Source organism: Anabrus simplex, chromosome 1 (assembly GCF_040414725.1).
Source record: "Anabrus simplex isolate iqAnaSimp1 chromosome 1, ASM4041472v1, whole genome shotgun sequence".
NCBI classification, from domain to species: Eukaryota; Metazoa; Arthropoda; class Insecta; order Orthoptera; family Tettigoniidae; genus Anabrus; species Anabrus simplex.
The window spans coordinates 1,703,744,610-1,703,766,117 of NC_090265.1; the positions used below are offsets into that span (position 1 = coordinate 1,703,744,610).

General features: G+C 38.5%; 1 protein-coding gene across 1 annotated transcript in view; it reads right to left on the reverse strand.

Moving 5' to 3' along the window:
• Window positions 1-21,508, reverse strand: part of LOC136858696 (SET and MYND domain-containing protein 4) — a 73,224-nt gene that overhangs the window by 34,543 nt on the left and 17,173 nt on the right. Inside the window, exons 2-3 of the mRNA XM_067138431.2 lie at window positions 10,929-11,187; window positions 4,481-4,602 (exon numbers count right to left, since the gene is read on the reverse strand). Coding sequence (XP_066994532.2) covers window positions 4,481-4,602; window positions 10,929-11,187 — 381 coding nt within the window. The remainder of the gene's footprint in view (window positions 1-4,480; window positions 4,603-10,928; window positions 11,188-21,508) is intronic.

Sequence of the window (21,508 nt, forward strand, 5' to 3'; positions counted from 1 at the left end):
GTTGCTGGAATACTACCTGTTTAAAAACTAGCAAAAACAGATGAATTATCAACTTCTTTGAGAAAATAGTACCAGTTACTGTTTTCTTCCATTTACTTGAATATTCTTATCTTTCGTTACTACCACGTCGTGTGAGTTTGGAATAGTTTTAGTACACTGCCAATAATAAATGAAATAGCTAACAATAAATGAGTTTGAAAGACTGAGATTTACCTAGATACATAAATATATTTTAGGATGCCCAATACTTTTAGAAAAATGAAAATATTTCATCGCACAGTGGTTTTAAACATATGAAAGTAGCGTCCGAACTTACCTCTTATTAGGGTGAGTTTGGACAGCAATGTTATTTTGCTATTCACATCCGATTTCATGTTCTGTAATGACTGAGTTCAAGATTCAAAATATGTTGTCAAACCCTGTAACAATTTTAAATGGAGTTAAATGAGGAGATCCAATGGCCTGTCTTCTCTTAAATACTGCATTAGAGAAGGTGGTTTGAGATTCTGGCATTAACGTGAGGAGCACTATGTCAAACCAGATTTTGGCATAGCAAGAACACCGAGAGTTAGAAAGAGTTTACTTGGGTCTTAGGGCTGGATCATGGTCTATTCAGCCTACATGAAAATAACTGAGGACCTGTCTGACAGTGAAACAGCGGCTCTGGTCCAGAAAGCCAAGAACAATGGCCAAGAGTATTCACTGCGCTGACAATCCGTCTCCTCGTAATCTGCATCTGTTTGTTTTATGATATTTCTTGAAAGACTCATGAACATGCAGGGCTGATTTTCTGTCACAAGTTTCAAAATCAAAGTTGTCAATGTCAGAGTGATGATGATGATGATGATGATGATGTTTAAAGGGTCCTAACATCTGTTCTGTTCTGTTGTGAGTTTCACAAATAGGAAAAGTCCTCCCAGTTTTAATTACTGCGTTGATGGGGTGAAAGTTCCTTTTGGGGATCATTGTAAGTACCTAGGTGTAATCATATCAATATGATTGTTAATAAAGGGTACAGATCTCTGCACATGGTTATGAGGGTATTTAGGGGTTGTAGTAAGGACGTAAAGGAGAGGGCATATAAGTCTCTGGTAAGATCCCAACTAGAGTATGGTTCCAGTGTATGAGACCCTCACCAGGATTACTTGATTCAAGAACTGGAAAAAATCCGAAGAAAAGCAGCTCGATTTGTTCTGGGTGATTTCCGACAAAAGAGTAGCGTTACAAAAATGTTGCAAAGTTTAGGCTGGGAAGAAATGAGAGAAAGGAGACGAGCTGCTCGATTAAGTGGTATGTTCCGAGCTGTCAGTGGAGAGATGGCATGGGAAGACATCAGTAGACGGATAAGTTTGAGTGGTGTCTTTAAAAGTAGGAAAGATCACAATATGAAGATAAAGTTAGAATTCAAGAGGACAAATCGGGGCAAATATTCATTTATAGGAAGGGGAGTTAGGGATTGGAATAACTTACCAAGGGAAATGTTCAATAATTTTCCAGTTTCTTTGCGATCATTTAAGAAAAGGCTAGGAAAACAACAGACAGGGAATCCGCCACCTACGCGACTGCCTTAAATGCAGATCAGTAGTGACTGATGAAAAAAAAAAGGTCATCAGCCCCTAATGATACGAAATGAGATGAAATGCAATGACAAGTTACAAGTCAAAAAAAATTCATCCAATGGCCAGAATTCAAAACGTGATGATGAAGAATGAATGGACGAATATGAGTTTAAAATAATCAGCAGATCCAACTCACAATAATGAAACTTAAAAATAATTCCAACAGAATTGAACAGAATTGAAAAGGATGATAATGAATAATGATTACAAACTTAAAACAATTAGTGGATCTGACCCGCAACCACCTTCCCAGAAACTATCTTAAAACAACAGTTCTACTGACCAAGGGACTGCCTCCAATGCACAATACTGAATCAATGATGCTTGATGTCTAAAAGGGTCCAAAATCCAGGTCAATGGCCCCTCATAATGGTACTTATTGCCAGTAAAGTAGAACCATGGTATTTCTCATGTTGCAGTACTAATCAAAAGTAGCGTAAACTCACAGTGTTCCACGCATTATTGCACTACTCACAAGTATTGTACGTTGCACAGGTAACGCAGACCTATGGTGTTTCTCACATAAAAGCACCACTCATAGGCAACACAAACCCGAGGTGTTCCTCACATAGGTGTACTGATCACGGGCGCCGGTATTCCCATGCTGTTCCTCACATAGTGGGTACCAATCATAGGCAAAGCAGACCCACGGTGTCGCTCATATAGTGGAAATAATCACAGGCAACGCCCAGACCCGTGGGGTTTCTCACATAATGGTACCAATCACAGACAATGTAAACCCATTGTGTTTCGCATATATTGGTACTAATCACAGGTACCGTAAACCCACAGTGAACCACTCTCTGCTGCTACAAATCCAAAAACCTATTGTGTACCTAACATAGTGGTACCACTCGCAAGTGAATTTAAACCTTGGTGTTCCCCACATGATGGTACTTATCACAAGTAGTTTCATGGTTCTAATTCAATCAACCCTTGGTCGCCCCTTTCAGTCGCCTCTTACAACAGGCAGGGGATACCGTGGGTGTATTCTTTGTCTGTGTCCCCCACCCACACAGGGTAGAGAGAGAGAGAAAAAAGGAAAAGGAAGGGATCCATCTCTTCAAAAAATGAAGTAATGGACAAAGAAAGGCAAGTGTCACAAAGGGAATTAAAGACTCCTTAGGCCTCAAATGCTCTAATACCATCGGGGTAAGGGTCAGAAAAGAACAAGAGTTGACCAAGGAAGGTCGGACAGGATAGATGAAAGTGAGGAGGCTGGTACAGGTAAGTAGAAGCAATGCCAGGACTTAGCGAAGGGCCCTGCGATCGCCAAGCCACGCTCCCAAGTTGAGAGCCTCTGGGGCCCCTTTCAGTTGCCTCTTACGGCAGGCAGAGGATACTGTGGTGTATTCTTCATCTGCATCCCTCACCCACAGGGGGTAGTGTCAGAGTCAATATGATTTAACATATCACTTATAGCAGCAGAATGTAAATGTCTACTTTTTCCCTTACTCAAATCAAAAAGTAAAAGATAATAATGTTGATGTTTTTACATCCCACTAACTACTTTTTGATGGTTTTCGGAGAAGTTGAGGTGCCGAAATTTCTACCGAATCTACTGACATGAGATTGACGTATTTGCTTTTTTCTTTTTTTTTCTGCTAGTTGCTGGGTCACACTGACACAGATAGGTCTTATGGCGATGATGGGATAGGAAAGGCCTAGGAATGGGAAGGAAGCGACCATGGCCTTAATTAAGGTACAGCCCCAGCATTTGCCTGGTGTGAAAATCGGAAACCACGGAAAACCATCTTCAGGGCTGCCGACAGTGGGGTTCGAACCCACTATCTCCCGGATGCGAGCTCACAGTTGCGCGCTCCTAAGCGCACGGACAACTCGCCCGGTACTGACGTATTTGAGTACCTTCAAATACCACCAGAATGAGCCAGGATCGAACCTGCCAAGTTGGGGTCAGAAGGCCCAGAAGGCCACTCAGCCCAGCAAAAGTAAAAGTAAATGTGAAAAAAACTACACGGAAATGTACATAACACGCCAATGTTTACACTCATGACTTCCAACATATTACTGCCTGATTAGTGTGTTCCTTTAGAAAAAAAAAAATGATACTAAAAGCACATAATACTAACAATAAAGGGTTCAAAAACTGGTCAACAGCTAGCAGCAAACAACAGATACATTAGGTGTCATCTTGCTGTCGACAATGGAGTGGAAAGAGTTAAAAGGACTATTATTAGAGAAAAGATGGTTTATATCTGTAGGATAAAACTATACAGAAAAACGGCAAACATAAAGCAAAACTAGGCAATTCTTTGTATTCCAGTATAATATTATAATGCTGGATTTCCACATTCTGCATTTATGACCTAAAGACAGGCAGAAGACACACGATGGAGAGGTCAAGAAGGAAACAAACAAAATACGCAGTTTCTGGAACACTTTTTTTTTTCAAGAACACTATTTTGGTGGAAATATTTGAGAGGCTCAGTGGAATAAGGGCCAATTCCAACCAACAGTTGAATTTATCTTTTGTACAAAAAGGTATCTTGGAGCCATCTGCTGTCAGATGAAAAGCTAATTTATGTAGAACGTGTGTGCCAAATTCAATTTACATGTGTGCTTCACAGTTGGAATTATATTAAATCTAACGAAACCCGTTTTTCTCAAAACTTAGTTTTGGTTGGGATCGGCCCTTATTCTAATGAGCCCCTCATTTTTTAACATTTGCATACAGGGTCCCTAAACTAAAACTTGAGCTGTCACAACACTCTGATACTTAGTTAATGAAAGACAGGGTCATAAGATGAGTCAATAAACGTACAATGAATAACATTTGTTAATATCAACTCCATTCACTCCTGTATAGTGCATTTTAAGGTCATAATATAACAATATCATACCACAGAGCAGTAGAGACAGGGTAGGAGAGCTTGCTGACGTTGAAAGCAGTTGTAACAGTGTGTTCTGAAACATTCTGGCAGCAGCACAGATGCATAAGGCTTCTCCACCACTAGTACATCACCTGAAATATTAATATTGTCATCAAAGTTCCATCAGCATATACCTATAAACATTTTGGAGAACATAATAACACTGTACATGTCATTTAAAATTGGTTCCAAGTTGTTAATTTTTTAAACATTGTTACGGCCTAATTGGACCATATTTATTTAGGTTTCCAATCATGTTTACGTATACTTGCCCACATGTCCATTCTCTTAATATGAGTGTTCCTTCTGTCCTCTGACTATGAAAGTTGTTTCACTTATTTGACCTCTTCATGTACCCTCCAATCCTCGATTTTTTGTTTAAAGATGTGTCAATCTAAGACATCTTGTTCATTATCCCGCTCAGCCTCAAATAGTTAGCCACTGCTTGGTGCCATCTAGATTTGCCTTTGAGATTCCAAACTTGTGTTAGAATCTGTTTTGTCAGCCTGCTATCAGACATACAGAACACATAACCAGAAAAGTCAGCCTGATGACATCTGTTACTTTTCCTGCCTCTTTAATGGGTCAAAAGATCTTTCTCCCTAACCTTCATTCTAGTCTTCCCAGTTCTTGTTTTATTTCTCAAGCTGTGTTTCTGACACATATAAAACTTCTGGTCTGGTGGTGTCAGATCGTAACTCCCCATGATAGTACTCTCTTATTGTATATCTCAAGAGACTTCATGTAAGTTGACTTTATTTTAATTAATCTCACCTCCATAACTCGTTTATCATTATTCCTCATATCTAGCCACTATCCTAAATATTTGAAAGTTTAGACATTTTGAACATCACCCTGCATTGTTTTTATCTTAAATGGACTGTCGTTAATATTGCCCATATATTTTGTTTTTGTTTTTCAATTGAGACCGAATCTTATTTTGCCTGCCTGCCTCATGATAAAGTAAAATTGATGGACGTAGAGGTTGCGGTCAAAGGAAACACTTAGAAGACAAAATACTGTGTAGTCGACATACTTTGTCCTTGTGGCAGCCTCCGCATGGGGGAAGTTGTAATAATAATAATAATAATAATAATAATAATAATAAACTGAGGAACTTATGGGATTGGACAGGACTAGATTAGAGTAGACTGATGAGCAACAGTCAAATAATGTACACACTTCGCTGTGATTCTGTCCAACCTCCAGTAATGGAAATGGCACTACAAAAAAAAGATGATGATAAAAGTTCCTGGACTCTGCTATGGAGGGTAAGAGAAGTAGAGGGAGACCAAGACGACGATGGTTAGACTCTGTTTCTAACGATTTAAAGATAAGAGGTATAGAACTAAATGAAGCCACAACACTAGTTGCAAATCGAGGATTGTGGCGACGTTTAGTAAATTCTCAGAGGCTTGCAGACTGAAGCTGAAAGGCATAACAGTCTATAATGATAATGTATGTATGTATGTATGTATAATTCTACTGACACAGTACCAAAAAATTATGAAGCCCATCTGTTATATTATTTATTCGTGTCAGTAGCACAATATAGATTACAGATGCAAATTAGACAAAATATATGAAATTACAATATTACATAAAATTAAACATTTATTTACAAAATATCGGCCCAGAATTTGTCCACTTTAACAGCACTGATACTGGCCTGTGCCAGATAGTTCTGTGCATTTAACAGGGCATAGAGGGCAATTAATAAGGTGCCTTGTCGTTTGTACCACGCCGCATTCACCTAAGGGTCTGATCGCCCTTCAGGAGACCCATTTCTTCATATTGTCCTTTGATCTCCCAACGCTGCACTAGCGGGCGATGAGGAGTGCATAACACTGTTCCTGGGCTTCAATCAAGTTGGTAGAAGTTTGTATCCATTTAGGGGGTGGGCTGAGCTGGTAGAAGCCCTTAACCTCTCTACATTTGCAGCTACTTCGTATCTGATCCCAGGAGGGGCTATTCCTGCAAAGGAATACAGTTTGTCTGTTAGTGTTGGTTTCAGACATCCTGTAATATGTCTGCATGTTTCATTCCAGGATGACATCGACCTTTCTAGCATGTGTAGATTTATACCAAACGGGACTAGCATACTCCCCTGCTGAGTAACAAAGTGCTAAGTCTGTTGTCCTTACCGTATGAGGTTGGGCGCCCCACTTTGAACCAGTCACTTTACGGAGCAGGGAGTTCAGAGAGGAGACCTTTGCCTTGATATTGGAACAGTGCTCCCTGTAAGTTAGAGAACGATGCAAAGTAACACCCAAGTATTTCGGTGTGTAATTATGTTCTAGAACTTTGTCCTTCCACTTCACTTGCAGCTTCCTTGAGGCTTGTTTGTTCTTCAGATGGAAAGCACATACTTGAGTTTTTGATGGGTTTGGTTTGAGATTATTGGCCTCATAATAGTGAGACAAAATATCCAATGCTGAAGTGAGATTGTTTTCTACTCTTTAAAGCATTCAATCTGAGTAGCCAAGGCCAGATCATCAGCGTATAGGAAGCTTTTAGTATGAGGTGGATGTTGCTGGTCATTGGTATATATATTGAAAAGTAAGGGAGCTAGCACACTTCCTTGAGAAAGACCATTCTTTTGTATTCTCCATCGACTTCGCTGACCCTGAAAGTCAACAAAGTATTGTCGGTTCTCTAAAAGGGCAGCAACAATTCTGGTAAGCTTGAAATCCTTTGTAAGGCTGTACAGTTTTTGTAACATGATTTGATGTTGTACGGTGTCATAGGTACAATAAAGGTCTACAAACGCTACTCCTGTGATTTTTTGGGATTGAAAACCATCTTCTATATACTGCTTTAGGTTTACTACTTGTACAGTACAGTTCATGTGTGGCCTAAAACCAGCTTGCTCTGGGATTAACAAAGGCTCCACAGATGGTGCAAGACGGTTAAGAAGCATTCTTTCAAAGATCTTGTAGAGGTGACACAAAAGGGAGATCGGTCGAAAGTTCATTAGGGTCCTTGCTAGGTTTAAGGATAGCAACTACTCTGGCCTTCCTCCAGATTTTTGGAATATGACAGTGCTCCAGGCAGTTATTGAAGAGTTGGAGTATCCATTCTTTGGTAGCATTTCCAAAATGTTTAATTTGCTCTATATGAATGTCATCAAGACCAGATGCTTTTCTGTTCTTACACATCTTGATGGCGTTTTCCAGCTCTCCAAAAACTAAAGGTTTGGATATTTCACAGGTTTCATCTTCAATGTTCCTTAGAAATTTTGGTGGTCTAGCTCTGCGTTTAACTTTGCCATTCAACAAGAGCTGATGGACAATTTCATTTGGGGATACATTATAATGAACAGATGTCATTATTCAAACGTTTTAGGCTGTATTTACATGTGATATTGTCATACATCCGGGTGTCTCCTGGGCAACGAACTAGGACTATTCCTAGACGGCTGATTCTCTTACTCCAGTAGCACTATTGCAAACTCGGTATGGTTAAGCCCATCTGTAATAGTATTATTCTATAATGATAGCTGTTGAATATCCAGGTATCAAAAGAATCAAAAACCTATATCTAATAAAACATAACATGGCACAGTCATAAAACAACAAGAAGAAATTTGGTCAAAAATATTTAACAAGTCAGTATTTTCATTAAATAACCTTAAACCAGCAAAAAAAAAAAACATGGATGGCAATCATGCAATCAGTTGGAAGACATTTAAACACAACATGAATTATACATGACTGCAAGAGGATGTGCAACAAAATCTGCACAAGTACAAACTGCTGTGTTCCTACACATTCTTGGTGAAGAGGCTCGCAAAGTCGTTTAAACAATGGAATTGATTGATGATGAAAAATACAAAAAAATAAATACAGTATACTGTAACTGCAAAATTAGATGCACATTTTTCACCAAAAAAAGCAATACCAGTATAGAAAGCCACAAACAGGCTAAACACACGAGTGCAAGGTATATTTGACTCGTCTGTAGTCAATTTCAAGAAAATTGCAGCTATGTGAGAGTTTGATAACCTCAAGCATGGGCTGAATAAAAACTGTGTGCAGCATAAAAAATCTAGAAGTAAAAGACAGACTGTTGAGAGAACCAAATCTAGACCTAAACAGAGCTGTGGAAATATGTAAGGCAGCAGAGCTGATGGAACAGTACATCAAGACGCCGAGTTAGAAATGAGAATCAGCTGACTATAAAAAAGAGAATCAGCTGCAGGTGAATGAGATGAAAAGCAAGCAATATAAGAAATCTGGCTCACTGAAGCAAAACAACAAGGCAAAATGGCAACAGGACATCTGCAAGAGACATCTACTGGTGACAAGCAGAAAGCCAGTCAAAGATCAGCAAATAGAAAATGCTCCTGATTCAGAGGGCTCCCACCTAGTTTTGTTTCAACTATGCAAAGTCGTCATGGAATATTGTTTCCCTCTACCATTTGATGTATCCAGCGATAGGTAAAATATCTCTCAACTGTAAGAAACTGAATCACTTCACCCTAGTGTGCAAGTATAAAATTGTTAATATTTTGAAAAATCCCTTGAGGCAGTGAATACAGTTTTATTATTAACTGTTTTACAGGTCAATGAACTTAGAACAGTTGGAATTTACAGGTTAAGTTGTTAGGTGTTGACAATATTGTGAATTTTAAATTAGGTTTGGGTGCTCAAATTAATGTTATTCCAGCTAAAATGATTAAATCTTTGAATTTAGAAGACAAAACAAAACAGAGAAAAACAGTTGAAGTGACAGGTGCTGCACAGCTGAATGCAACAGGCACTAGTGACTTACATGTAAAATTCATGACACTGAGCATATTTTAAACTTCATTACCCTTGACACAAAAAAACACATTCTACCAATTCTTGCATTCAAAGCTATGCAAAACTTGAATGTGGTAGAGTTTCATCAGTCACAAAGACTTTGAATTACAGAGCAGAACTATGAATGTGATGTAAAGTACAAATCCGGATCTCAATTAAACAATGCAGATGCACTGTCAAAGGCCGTTATAATGGCCGTTAATTTAGTGTAAATGAAAATGACACCGAGGCCTGAGGAGCAGTTAGGTTTATTAGAATTTTCAAAAAGCAATCCTGACAAGATTTCAATTACAACAGTCAAAATAAGAAAAGACAATGAGTTGCAAAAGCTGATTAAATATTTCAAAAATTGTCAGCCAGTAAATAAAAAGAGACAATATGAAGTATGGCCATATTGGCAATATAGAGTGGAGCTCACAGTGGAAAAAAAATGTAGCTATGAAAGGGAAAAGAGCTGTTATACCAAAGTCTATGAGGAAGGAAACATTAGATCAGTAACACTACCATCATATGGAGATAGAGAGGAATATTGCTTAAGCTAAAAAAAAAAATTTCTGGACATTCATTAATGAGAGAGAGAGAAAGGATGGGATTTTTAATTGCCTAACTTGTCTTACACATCAGAAAAAAGAAATCAAAAGAAATCAAGTAGCAGCAACCAGGCCATGGCAAATAGTGGCAGGAGATTGTTCAGTATGGAAGAGAAGCAATATTTTTTGGTCATGGTCTCTTCCTCTGACCTTCCAGAAGTCTCTAGTTTGACTGAAACAACCACTGGTAAACTGTTATACTTTTGCTTTATGTTGCATCGACACAGATAGGTCTTATGGTAACAAAAGAATGGGAAAGGGCTAGGAGTGGGAAGGAAGCGATCAAGTGCCTGGTGTGAAAATGGGAAACCACAGAAAACCATCTTCAGGGCTGCTGACAGTGAGATTCAAACCCACCATCTCCCGAACGCAAGCTCACTGCTAATTTGTTTAAGAATGAAGCCATACTTTCCAGTGTTGACTTAGTTAAATGTTACAGCTCACTGCTATGCTATCCTAACCACATGGCCTACTTGCTTGGTGGGACATACACACAATCACTGACAAGTTTACACAACATAAACAATCTTGTTCATATATACACACACGCAAATACTGTAAGTGATTTTAAAGAATCTGGGGATGTTCTTATAGAATAAAACATGTCATTCTATTACTAATAAACTTGTCTTTTTTCACTTATATACTAGTGTTTTATAAATTTGTAACTTGTATTCGAACAGAATTAATAACTTGAAGTTTATTTTAACTAAATCGACACTAAAAAGCGTATCTTGCAGCTTAACAAACTTGCTGTCTGTCTATAATTTATCAAGGATATGTTCACATGTACATCCAAAATGTAATACTGACATATAGTACAAGCAATATTTGAACATTAGGTTTAAATATCTCTACATGAACATAAATACTACTGGGTCAAGTTTTCAGTTATCTAAGAGAGTAACTTTTACAACCATAGCACTCTGGTATGGACCATACATCAAATTACATCTGAAACATTTTATGCAATTCTCCTTGGACATGTTATATGTTTTGTTTGAAATGAACAAGAGTAATAACCTGGATGGATATCCCTGGTTGCCTGCACAAATCGGCCCATTTCAGAGCTGAACTGGATGTCCACACAATTAGAAGAACTAGGAATATGATCATGCTGACCATAACTTTTAGGTGGAGCTGAATTGTTTTGCTTTGGTACAGTTATAACATCAGATAACTTCAGCGACTTCAATTCCAGCTGAAGATTATTTAATGCATCCTTTAGTGATGCCTTCTTCGACTCTGACAGCGATGATGAGGAAAGATTCTGAACGGCTTCCTAGAAAATGAGAGATGAATATTTATTATCTTGCAACAAGTAAACATTTTTCACAAAATATTTATACTTATAAAGTGACAATTCAGGACTATTTAATAAAACTGTTACTGCCTTCAAGTGGATCACAAACCTAAGCATTACTATGATCCTCTGTTCAGTGAAAATCCCAAAGGCTCACAATTTGTGAGGTTGTGAGGCAAACACGACCAGCTGAATATCGTAAGTGGAAGCATGTTAGGCTCAACTATTACATGTGATAACTTGGAAAAAATCCAAAGAAAAGCAGCTTGATTTGTTCTGGGTGATTTCCAACAAAAGAGTAGCGTTACAAAAATGTTGCAAAGTTTGGGCTGGGAAGACTTGGGAGAAAGGAGACAAGCTGCTCGATTAAGTGGTGTGTCAGATCAAAAATTAGATGTATGGCTTTTCAGGCGTTTGCTCTATTAACCAGCATTTCGTCTTAGGTCTGACACTAGACTCATCAGAGTGGGATGTATCAGACCCTACCCACTGATGCTGGGGTGTATGCAGGTGAACTTATCAGAAGCCTTATGAGGCACAGTCTGATAACTGCATACGGGAGATAAAACCAGTGTCAGACCTAAGACGAAATGCTGGTTAATAGAGCAAACGCCTGAAAAGCCATACATCTAATTTTTGATCTGATTTTTTATATGCTCTATTGGTGGAAAAATATCTAATTCCCTCCATGGGAATTTAGAATTTCCACGAAGTGGTGTGTTCCGAGCTGTCAGTGGAGAGATGACGTGGGAGGACACCAGTAAACGAATAAGTTTGAGTGGTGTCTTTAAAAGTAGGAAAGATCACAATATGAACATAAAGTTGGAATTCAAGAGGAGCAAATATTCATTTATAGGAAGGGGAGTTAGGGATTGGAATAACTTACCAAGGGAAATGTTCAATAATTTTCCAATTTCTTTGAGATCATTTAAGAGAAGGCTAGGAAAACAACAGATAGGGAATCTGCCACCTGGGCGACTGCCCTAAATGCAGATCAGTAGTGATTGTTGTTGATGATTTGATCTGTATTGACTTACACTAAAGTTATGTAAAATTTCTTCAAAGGAAAATCATAAGGTCAATCCACCAATTCAATACAGCATATGATATTTAACAGGACATGTTTTGACCCTAATTGGATCTACTTCAGCTGAATAACAAGAAATTTATCAGCTAAAATAACATACTAAATCAGACATAATAATAATAATTTGATATTGGTTAACAAGTCCTAATACAAAATCCTATTATGACATAATCCAACAAACATATTAAAATATCTTAAATATTATATGCTGTATTGAATTGGTGGATTGATCTTATAATTTCTTTTGAAGAAATCTATATATATATATATATAAAATAAGAGTTTTGTCTGTACATTGCTCAGAATTTGAAAAGAATTGTATTTCTGTATCGATCATGTCCACAGTAACAAGAAAATGCAGTTTTCACTTTTCCGTAATTTCTGTCTGTCTATCTGTCTGTATGTATGTACACGCATCACGAGAAAACGGCTGAAGAGAATTTAATAAAAATCGGTATGTAGAGTTGGGGGGTGAACCGCTACCATCTAGGCTATAAATTATTTTATTCACGCTGAGTGAAATGGTAGTTTAGGGGAAGGCCTAAAATTCAATTCTCAAATATGTATATTATTAGTGGTCATATCGATAAATACTACATAACTAAAGTTATATAGAATTAAATTTCTCATCATTTACGTCTTATGCATTTTTACCGTACCGGCTATGATAACACAGATATTCATGAATTTGGATTTTTGTTGCTAAGTCCATATCAACGTCGAGCCCCAACAAAATGGGTGAACAGAATTTAATGAAAATCACTATATAGAGTCGGGGAATAAGAAACTACAGTTTAAGCTATAAACAATGTTATTCACCCTGGGTGAAATGGTAGTTTAGGGGAAGGCACCTAAAATTTAATTTTTAAATAACGTACCTATGTTCTTGGTCCTATGGAAAAGTACTACATAACAAAAGTTATAAAGAATATAATTTCCGATCATTTATGTTTTATTCAGTTTTACCATACCGACTATGATAAGAGTGGTATTTCAGAACCGGAAGACAATTAATAATGTGAAGGCCTACAATATCGAAAGCGCGTAACATAGATCAACAATAACATTACACTGACCGTTGTTTGTTGTAATGTTCTTTGTCTCTTATGCTGACATTCAACTCCGATAGATGGGATTACTGCTGCGTACCAAGTATAACAGCCTAACTGAATATTGGCGGGAAATAGCTGAGGAGTTAGATAACTTTCTTCTTTAGCACACCAATCCTCTGGTTCATACATTTTCTGATGCTGCTGGTACGTAACACACTGGTTCATCATAGTATGCCTGCTATTCGATACCTACTCTGACGCAATGTTTTGAAAGAGCAGTGTGCGCACTTAAGTCAGAGTCTCAGTTAGTAGCAGTAGGAGTAGTTGTATGAACTGGTCTGGAATTACAATTTAGCCCTATTCCAAATTATAGTACCACAATTCACTAAATAACTCAAAATTCAACCCTGAAAAGAGCCGTTTATTAAGAAAAGTTTCTTCCTCTTCACTTTCACTAAATCTGCATTAATTTTATTCCAAATTAGCAGCGAAGATGTGGTTTCTTCTCTGGCTTGGAGGAAAAATTGCCTCCACGTCAGACAGTTCTTTCCCCCGCCAGTGTAGTGAATTGAGATTTTCCGACTCATCAGGTACTCCCAGGAAACAGACAAGTAAACGGGCATAGTTTTTTCCCTGGGACTATCCACTATTTGAAACCCCCCGCCGAAAAAAGGACGAAGATTGTTCACGGATCACGGATGTCTGCGTCTTGGTCATTCCAGCACTGTAGCTTTGGACTGTTAGTTCGGCAGCATAGTATACTGTTCGTTAAAAGTGAGAAAATGTGTGGTTTTTTTATTTGATCGAGTATTTCATATGAAGGCATTGTTTTTAATCGCGCCATTCCTACTGACATCATTGTAATGACCCATGTTCATTTCAGTTGGGAAAAACCACTAAAAGAGTCTTTCTGAGAATCTATAAAGGCAGGCGGAAAGTGAGTGTCTGCCATTATAATGAAAACTCCCCAACCTGATTGTGACTGACGGTAGGCAAGCTGGCCTACCATTACAATGAAAATTCCCTAACCCAGTCTTCATATGAGAAAAGACGTTGGTGACTTGCCCATCGTGCTTCTAGGGCAACTTTAAGAGCTATGCAACTTAATACAATCTTGCTCACAAGGTTTATACTACCTAACCTAGAATTTTGTATAAAATTTAGAATTCCGTAGCGAAGCACGGGTATATTAGCTAGTAATAATAATAATAACTTAAATGTTTCCACCTTTTCAATACAATATATTCACAAATTTACAAAATTATACGGTACTAGTTTCGACCCATCTAGGGGTCATCATCAGCCGTATTGAAGCAAAGATCATTTGTGGCGAAATCCTAAGACAATATTATTTTAGGATTTCGCCACAAATGATCTTTGCTTCAATACGGCTGATGATGACCCCTAGATGGGTCGAAACTAGTACCGTATAATTTTGTAAATTTGTGAATATATTGTATTGAAAAGGTGGAAACATTTAAGTTATTATTATTATTACTTATATATTGTTCAATACGGACCAAAAACATGAAATTCATAACCATCAATATTAGCTAGTGTTATATAATTTTAGGCTCAACTAGTAAGCTCAAGCCTCTGGTGTACTCCACTTAGTTGCCTCTTACACCAGGTATGTTATACCATGGATATTCTATGTTCCCAGCCACAGAAATGGAAAGTACAAGATAATCAAGTCATCATCTACCTTCCTTCCTCTCCAGTAATGATCAATTAGCATTCAGAGTAGGCCTACACTACGTGACACACAAATTGAATGAACTCTTTTACAGAATAATCAGTAATAAACTTTGTGTATCTTGTAACAAGGGCTGCCTGGCCAAGGCGGTAAAGGCATGCTTGGTTCACCCAGAAGGGCATGGGTTTGATTCCGCATCAACAAGTCGAAAAATGTAAGAAATGAGACTTCCACTTCAGGATGTTCACAGGACCCTGAGATTCACTCAACCTACACCAAAAATGAGAACCAGGTTAATTTCTAGAGGCAAATGCAGCCAGATAATGAGCTAACCACTCTATCCCACCAAGTAACAAGGTTACGGATAGTGGAAACCTTTACCTTCCACCCCTCCCAGAGTCTTCACGGCCAGTAATGACTTTGTTGCTTTTGTACCTTACAGCATGATATAGTCTTTCATAATAAATTATGTCTTGCCTTACCCTTTAACCCTCAAAGAGTCTTTTCGACCAGGTTCATAATACTTCATCATTCTTTCAGTTACTACTTAAGGGAATTTCATATTGCCTACCTGTCCTTTTCACTATCTTCCAATAAACTCATCCACTCTCAGAAAAGACTATTGTTGTAAGTTGATCTTGGATTCTTTAAGCTCCAGATGCAATTGCTTTCAGATCCTGTCATTTTGACTTAGTGTGACTCCTCACAGTGCTGTTGTTATTCAGTAGTTCCTTTATTCTACAGTGCAATGTCTTCTTGAAGTACATGAATATCCTAAGATAAGTCACATGCAGTTCTGTTCAGTGTCGGTCTAAAATTGAAAAATGAAGAGGAATCAATCCATAGGTTATTAGAGACCGTAAAAGGACCTCCTTTCTGGTGAGCAAGAATAAAGAAGAATTTATAAGCAGTTGTTCTTTCAAGAAGGTGCTGGTGACAGTGACTTAAACATGATCTGAACTCGGGTGAAACATTGTGTCCATGTGTGATAACTCCCCCAAACAAAATTTGTAAAAACTTGTCAAAAAATCTTGTTTAAAAATCCACTTGAAAGGATCGTGTACAACCCAATGAGTACAATCCCTCTGGTGTTAACATACAGGGTTTGCTGAAAATATGTATGCATACTTTAACAGTAGTATCTGTCAGCAAAGTTGAACTGAATTGTCATTACAATATGTAGTATGGTGTTTTCTCAACCGACATGACACCTTGCATGACAGCAAGATTTGATGTTTGATGAACGAAAGTGTACTTTAGTGGTATATCAAGTGTGAAAATGTTGCTGAAGTTCAATGTCAGTGGAGGCATCTGCTTCATCCTCCAACACGCTTGACAATTACAAGGCATGGCTCTGCGATAAGTTCGATATACATGGTCCCAATTGTGACATGCTTAACTTAAAATCTAGAAGATTTCATACACCTATAAGTCCTGTCTCCTCGGCCAACTTTCTGGAGACTTTAACATCACCAAGGGAGTCAGCTACACAATATGCCTGTGAGACAGGGGTTACTAGTACAAGTGCATGACTCGTTCTGAAAGCCATCAAATGAGAAAGGTTTACTAACAACATAAGAGTTTTCTTTCCTTAAAGAACCGAGCTCAATAGGTGCAGTCACTTAAGTGAGGCCAGTATCTAGTATTCGGGAGATAGTGGGTTCGAACCCCACTGTCGGCAGCCCTGAATATGGTTTTCCATGGTTTCCCATTTTCACACCAGGCAAATGCTGGGGCTGTACCTTAATTAAGGCCATGGCCACTTCCTTCCCACTCCTAGCCCTTTCCTGTCCCATCGTCACCATAAGACCTATCTGTGTCAGTGCGACGTAAAGCCAATAGCTTTCCTTAAAGAGTGTAAACATATTTTTGGCAAACTGTGTATATTTGCCCTAAACAAATTTTGCCAATTAACTCTGTAGTTTTAATATGTTGGGAAAGTGACAAGCAACATTTAGAGCAATATGTAGCAAATCTTATCTTTTAAATGCTTTCTGAAAGCACAGAAGTGCTCTATTTTATTGGCAAAGTGTTCACCTTTGTCTATTAATTAGTCAAGAAATCTCTATGATAATGATAATGTGCTACTTTCTTTTGGTCATGCTTGTACTTGGGGACTAAGAAATTTTCGTTCAGTCTATCATAGGGTGACCAGATTACAAACATGAAAATATGAGACACTTTGACTGTCATTGATCACTAGGCCCTATTTAAGATTAGACCTCACAAAGAGTATCATTTATTTATAGAAAACAAGTAGCCTACAGTACTGATTATTTATTATTATTATTATTATTATTATTATTATTATTATTATTAAAAATGGAAGTGGCCCAATTCCAGTACATAAAGTGGTGTAAAAAAAGAAACTTTTTCCTTTGCAAAAAGCTAATAAACAGAGAAGTTAATGAGATGGAATGAATGACGTGACATATTACAGTAGGAAGGGAGAAGGTGAAACCCACTGCCAGCACTTAAACCACAGTATACACCTATATATAATTACAAATACAGATAACACAATAATACCAATAGTAAAAATGTTAATAACAATACTGTAATAGTACCTTCATTTTAAACCAACTATAAAATGAGCTATTTGCTTTACGTTGCACTGACACAGATAGGTCTTATGGCGACGATGGGCTAGGAGTGGAAAGGAAGCGGCCATGGCCTTAATTAAGGTACAGCCCCAGCATTTGCCTGGTGTGAAAATGGGAAACCACGGAAAACCATCTTCAGGGCTGCCAATAGTGGAGTTCGAACCCACTATCTCCCAGATGCAAGCTCACAGCTGTGTGTCCCTAACCGCACAGCCAACTCGCCCGGTGCTACTGAAGTAACTGCACTAATTTCATTCATCTCATTCATTCATCCATCCATCTATTTATTCAAAAATTATCCAGCAAGTCAGCGGGATCTACTCAGCAAGTGCCCATGGCATGCAACTTTAAACTTGCGATGAGAGAATGTCCCTAATGATCGCAGGTAGAAATCCCATGACTTGGATGCAGAGATTATGAAGGAGTGGCTGTAAACAGTGGTGTGGTTTACAGGTATGGCAAGAAAGGAGCTAGATCTTGTATTGTGGTCATGATAGAATGAGAGAAAGAAAAAGGTGAAGAAATGTAGTTGGGAATATTAGCAGAAAGTATTTTGTGTTCAAGTGATAACCTGTGAAGTTCTGCTATAAAATTAATCTGTTTAGGTGTATGTAACTTACTATGTACATATGTCAAACCATTGTCCTGCTTCTCTACGGCGTCAGGTACGAAACGAAATAGATCTTCGTAGCAAGTTTTTAGGACCGAATGCCCTTTCTGACGTTAGCCTCATCAGAGGAGTTAATGAGACGAAATGAATGTCGTGATATATTATAGTAGGAAGGGAGAGGGTGAAACCCAGTGCCAGCACAGTGCCTAATCCTGTCCAATAGCACCAAGGGGTCTGCTGAAGGCTCTACGTCTCCATCTGAGAGATGAATCGCCCTCACTCAATATGAACACTCCAGGGAGGTTTGGTATATAATTCAGGCTTTTGGCGCGCAATCTACAGATTAGAAATTGTATACCACCATCTCCCCTACCCTGTCGGCCAACATTCTAACGGTGAAAATTTTTTTGACCAACAGGACTCGAACTGGCTAAACATGGTGTCAGACCATTTATAGACTTCATGCCTTAACAATCATGCCCACCAGGTGGGCTTCTGTACATAAAAACAGCAATTTATTGGAGTAGTTTTAAATGGAACAAGATACAGTGGAACCTTGGATTGCGAGCATAATTCATTCCGGCAACATGCTTGTAATCCAAAGCGCTCATATATCAAAGCAAGTTTTCCCATAAGAAACAACTGAAATGCGGATGATTCGTACACAACACAGAAATATTTATTCGCATACCATTTATGAAATAAAATATAACTTAAGACAAATTAAACTGCACTTTACAATAGAATCATTGTTGGTGTGAGGGAGGCAAGAGATGACATCAGAAGAGTTACTGTGTAGCACGAATTTTACTAACGGAATCACTGCTGTCCTTTGGCTCACTGGAATTGTTTCCTTTTCATGCAACTCTAACGAGGAACCTGTCCAATGACTGTTGCTTTTGCCTCTTTTTGAGGATTTCACGAAAATGTGACATTGCATTGTCACTGAACTGATTCAACGCTCATACTGCTACAGCCTTATTCTGGTGATGTTTTTTCTACAAAATATTTTACTGTTTCCCACATTTTGCACTTCTCCCGAATCTCAGTTGAAGTGAGAGATTCCATTGACTTTTCCTCCTCCTATTCTCCACGCGAAATGTTCTCTATAACCTCCTCCTGTTGTTCGCGATGCAGGTCCATCAGTTCGTTGGTAGATAGTTCCTGGCTATGTTCTTCCAACAGCTCTCGAATGTCCACGTCATTCACCTCCAACCCCATAGTCTTCCCTAAGGACACAGTTTCATCGACAATCGGCACCTCATTTTCACCAACAGTCCCCTCAATGTCACCTTCAAGAACACAGTCAGGCCACAGCTTTCCACAAGTGGAAGTGAGAGTTCCCTTGGTGACTCCATCCCACGCTTTATCGATGATCTTCAGGCAGTCACAAAGGGGAAATGCTTTCTCCCAAACTCTTGAATGGCAAGGTTTGTTCCTTCGGTCACTTCGAAGCATCGCTGAAATGGTGCTTTGGTGTATAGCTTCTTGAAGTTCAAAATGATTTGCTGATCCATAGGCTGGAGTGGTGGAGTAGTGTTGGGAGGAAGGAACTTAACCTTAACGAAATTGAATTCCTCCAGTAAGTCGTCCTCAAGGCCTCAAAGCCTGGACGATAAGCAGGAGCATTGACCATAACCAGCAAGACTTTGAGCGGCAGATTATTTTCTGAAAGGTATTTCTTCATTACAGGACCAAAGACCTCGTTCATCTATTCAACAAACGATCAGGTGAGGGCAAAACGTAGGCAGCCCCAAGGACTCTGAACTTTGGAGCGTGGGTTGGCGACCACAGGGCCCTCAGCTGAGTCCTGGCATTGCTTCCACTTACTTGTGCCAGGCTCCTCACTTTCATCTATCCTATCCGACCTCCCTTGGTCAGCTCTTGTTCTTTTCCGACTCCGACGCTATTAGGTTTGCGAGGGCTAGGGAGTCTTTCATTTTCACGCCCTTCGTGGCCCTTGTCTTTCTTTGACCGATATCTTCATTTTTCGAAGTGTCGGATCCCTTCTATTTTCCCCTCTGATTAGTGTTATGTAGAGGATGGTTGCCTAGTTGTACTTCCTCTTAAAACAATAATCACCACCACCACCACCAAAACGTAGGCACACGTGATGCTCGTATTGCGGAACTTCACTCGCTTATCAAGTTACAATTTATTTTAAATTTTTGCTCGTCTTGCAAAACACTCGTAGACCAAGTTACTCGCATTGCGAGGTTTCACTGTATATCAAAGGAATAGGTTTCAATTAAAGTCGGCAAGATGATCAATTAACATATCCAAACATTGATGCACACTGGCTGTTGATACACAGAATGTCCACAACATGACAAAATAACTAATTCAACACAAAACTGGCAGTTTCTTCATTTATGCTAATAAAAGATTATATTAAGGGGAGACTGTAGCCAGTTCCCTCTATGGATCAGTGGTAGAATGTCGGCCTCTGAATCCGAAGATCGCTGGTTTGAATGCGGCAGAGGTATTCAGATATTTTAAGGGTGGAAAAATGTCCATTCGACTCTCAATGTCATATGATGTCGGCATGTAAAAGATCTGTGGTGACAGATTTGAAATTTACCTGACAAAATTAATTAAAATTCAACCACAAATGCCCAAGACAGATTCAGTTTATTCTGCTATCTACTAGGCCTAGGGTAAAACAGAACATTGAACTTGATGAGCAGGTAGCCAAATGGTATCTAATTAAAATGCCTGAAAATAGTAGCCAGTTTTTGGCCAAAATGACCAAAGTTCTTGGGGGTTTTTTGGTGCTAACATAAATTTGGACATTCATTTACAAAAATATAGCTCTGTTTTTCACAGAATGCATCTCTAAGAGCTTCAGATCGACATTTAAATGTCCCGCTGCACTCCATGTCATGCTCACCTTTTCTGTTTACTCACAATTTTTTACAGCTGTTGACAACTCAAGTTGCTAGCATGAAAATATTATTTTTCTTAGATTGGTTGTACATTCCTACTAACCAATTTTTATTTCTTTTCTTCATACTGCTTATGTTTATGGTATGTAATTAGCACAATAAAAAGTTAGAATTATTGAAAAATAAGTCTAGACAGCATCAGTGGCGGTGGGCTCTTAGGAGCACAGGGGCACTTGCCCTGTCAAGTTTTTGCACTCAGAATTTCAATAAATAATTTATAATTTAGTTGGGCTACAGCCGAACAACAGAATTATTTCTACAAATATTGTCACCACAAAATGTTATATTCTTAACTGGATTACGGATT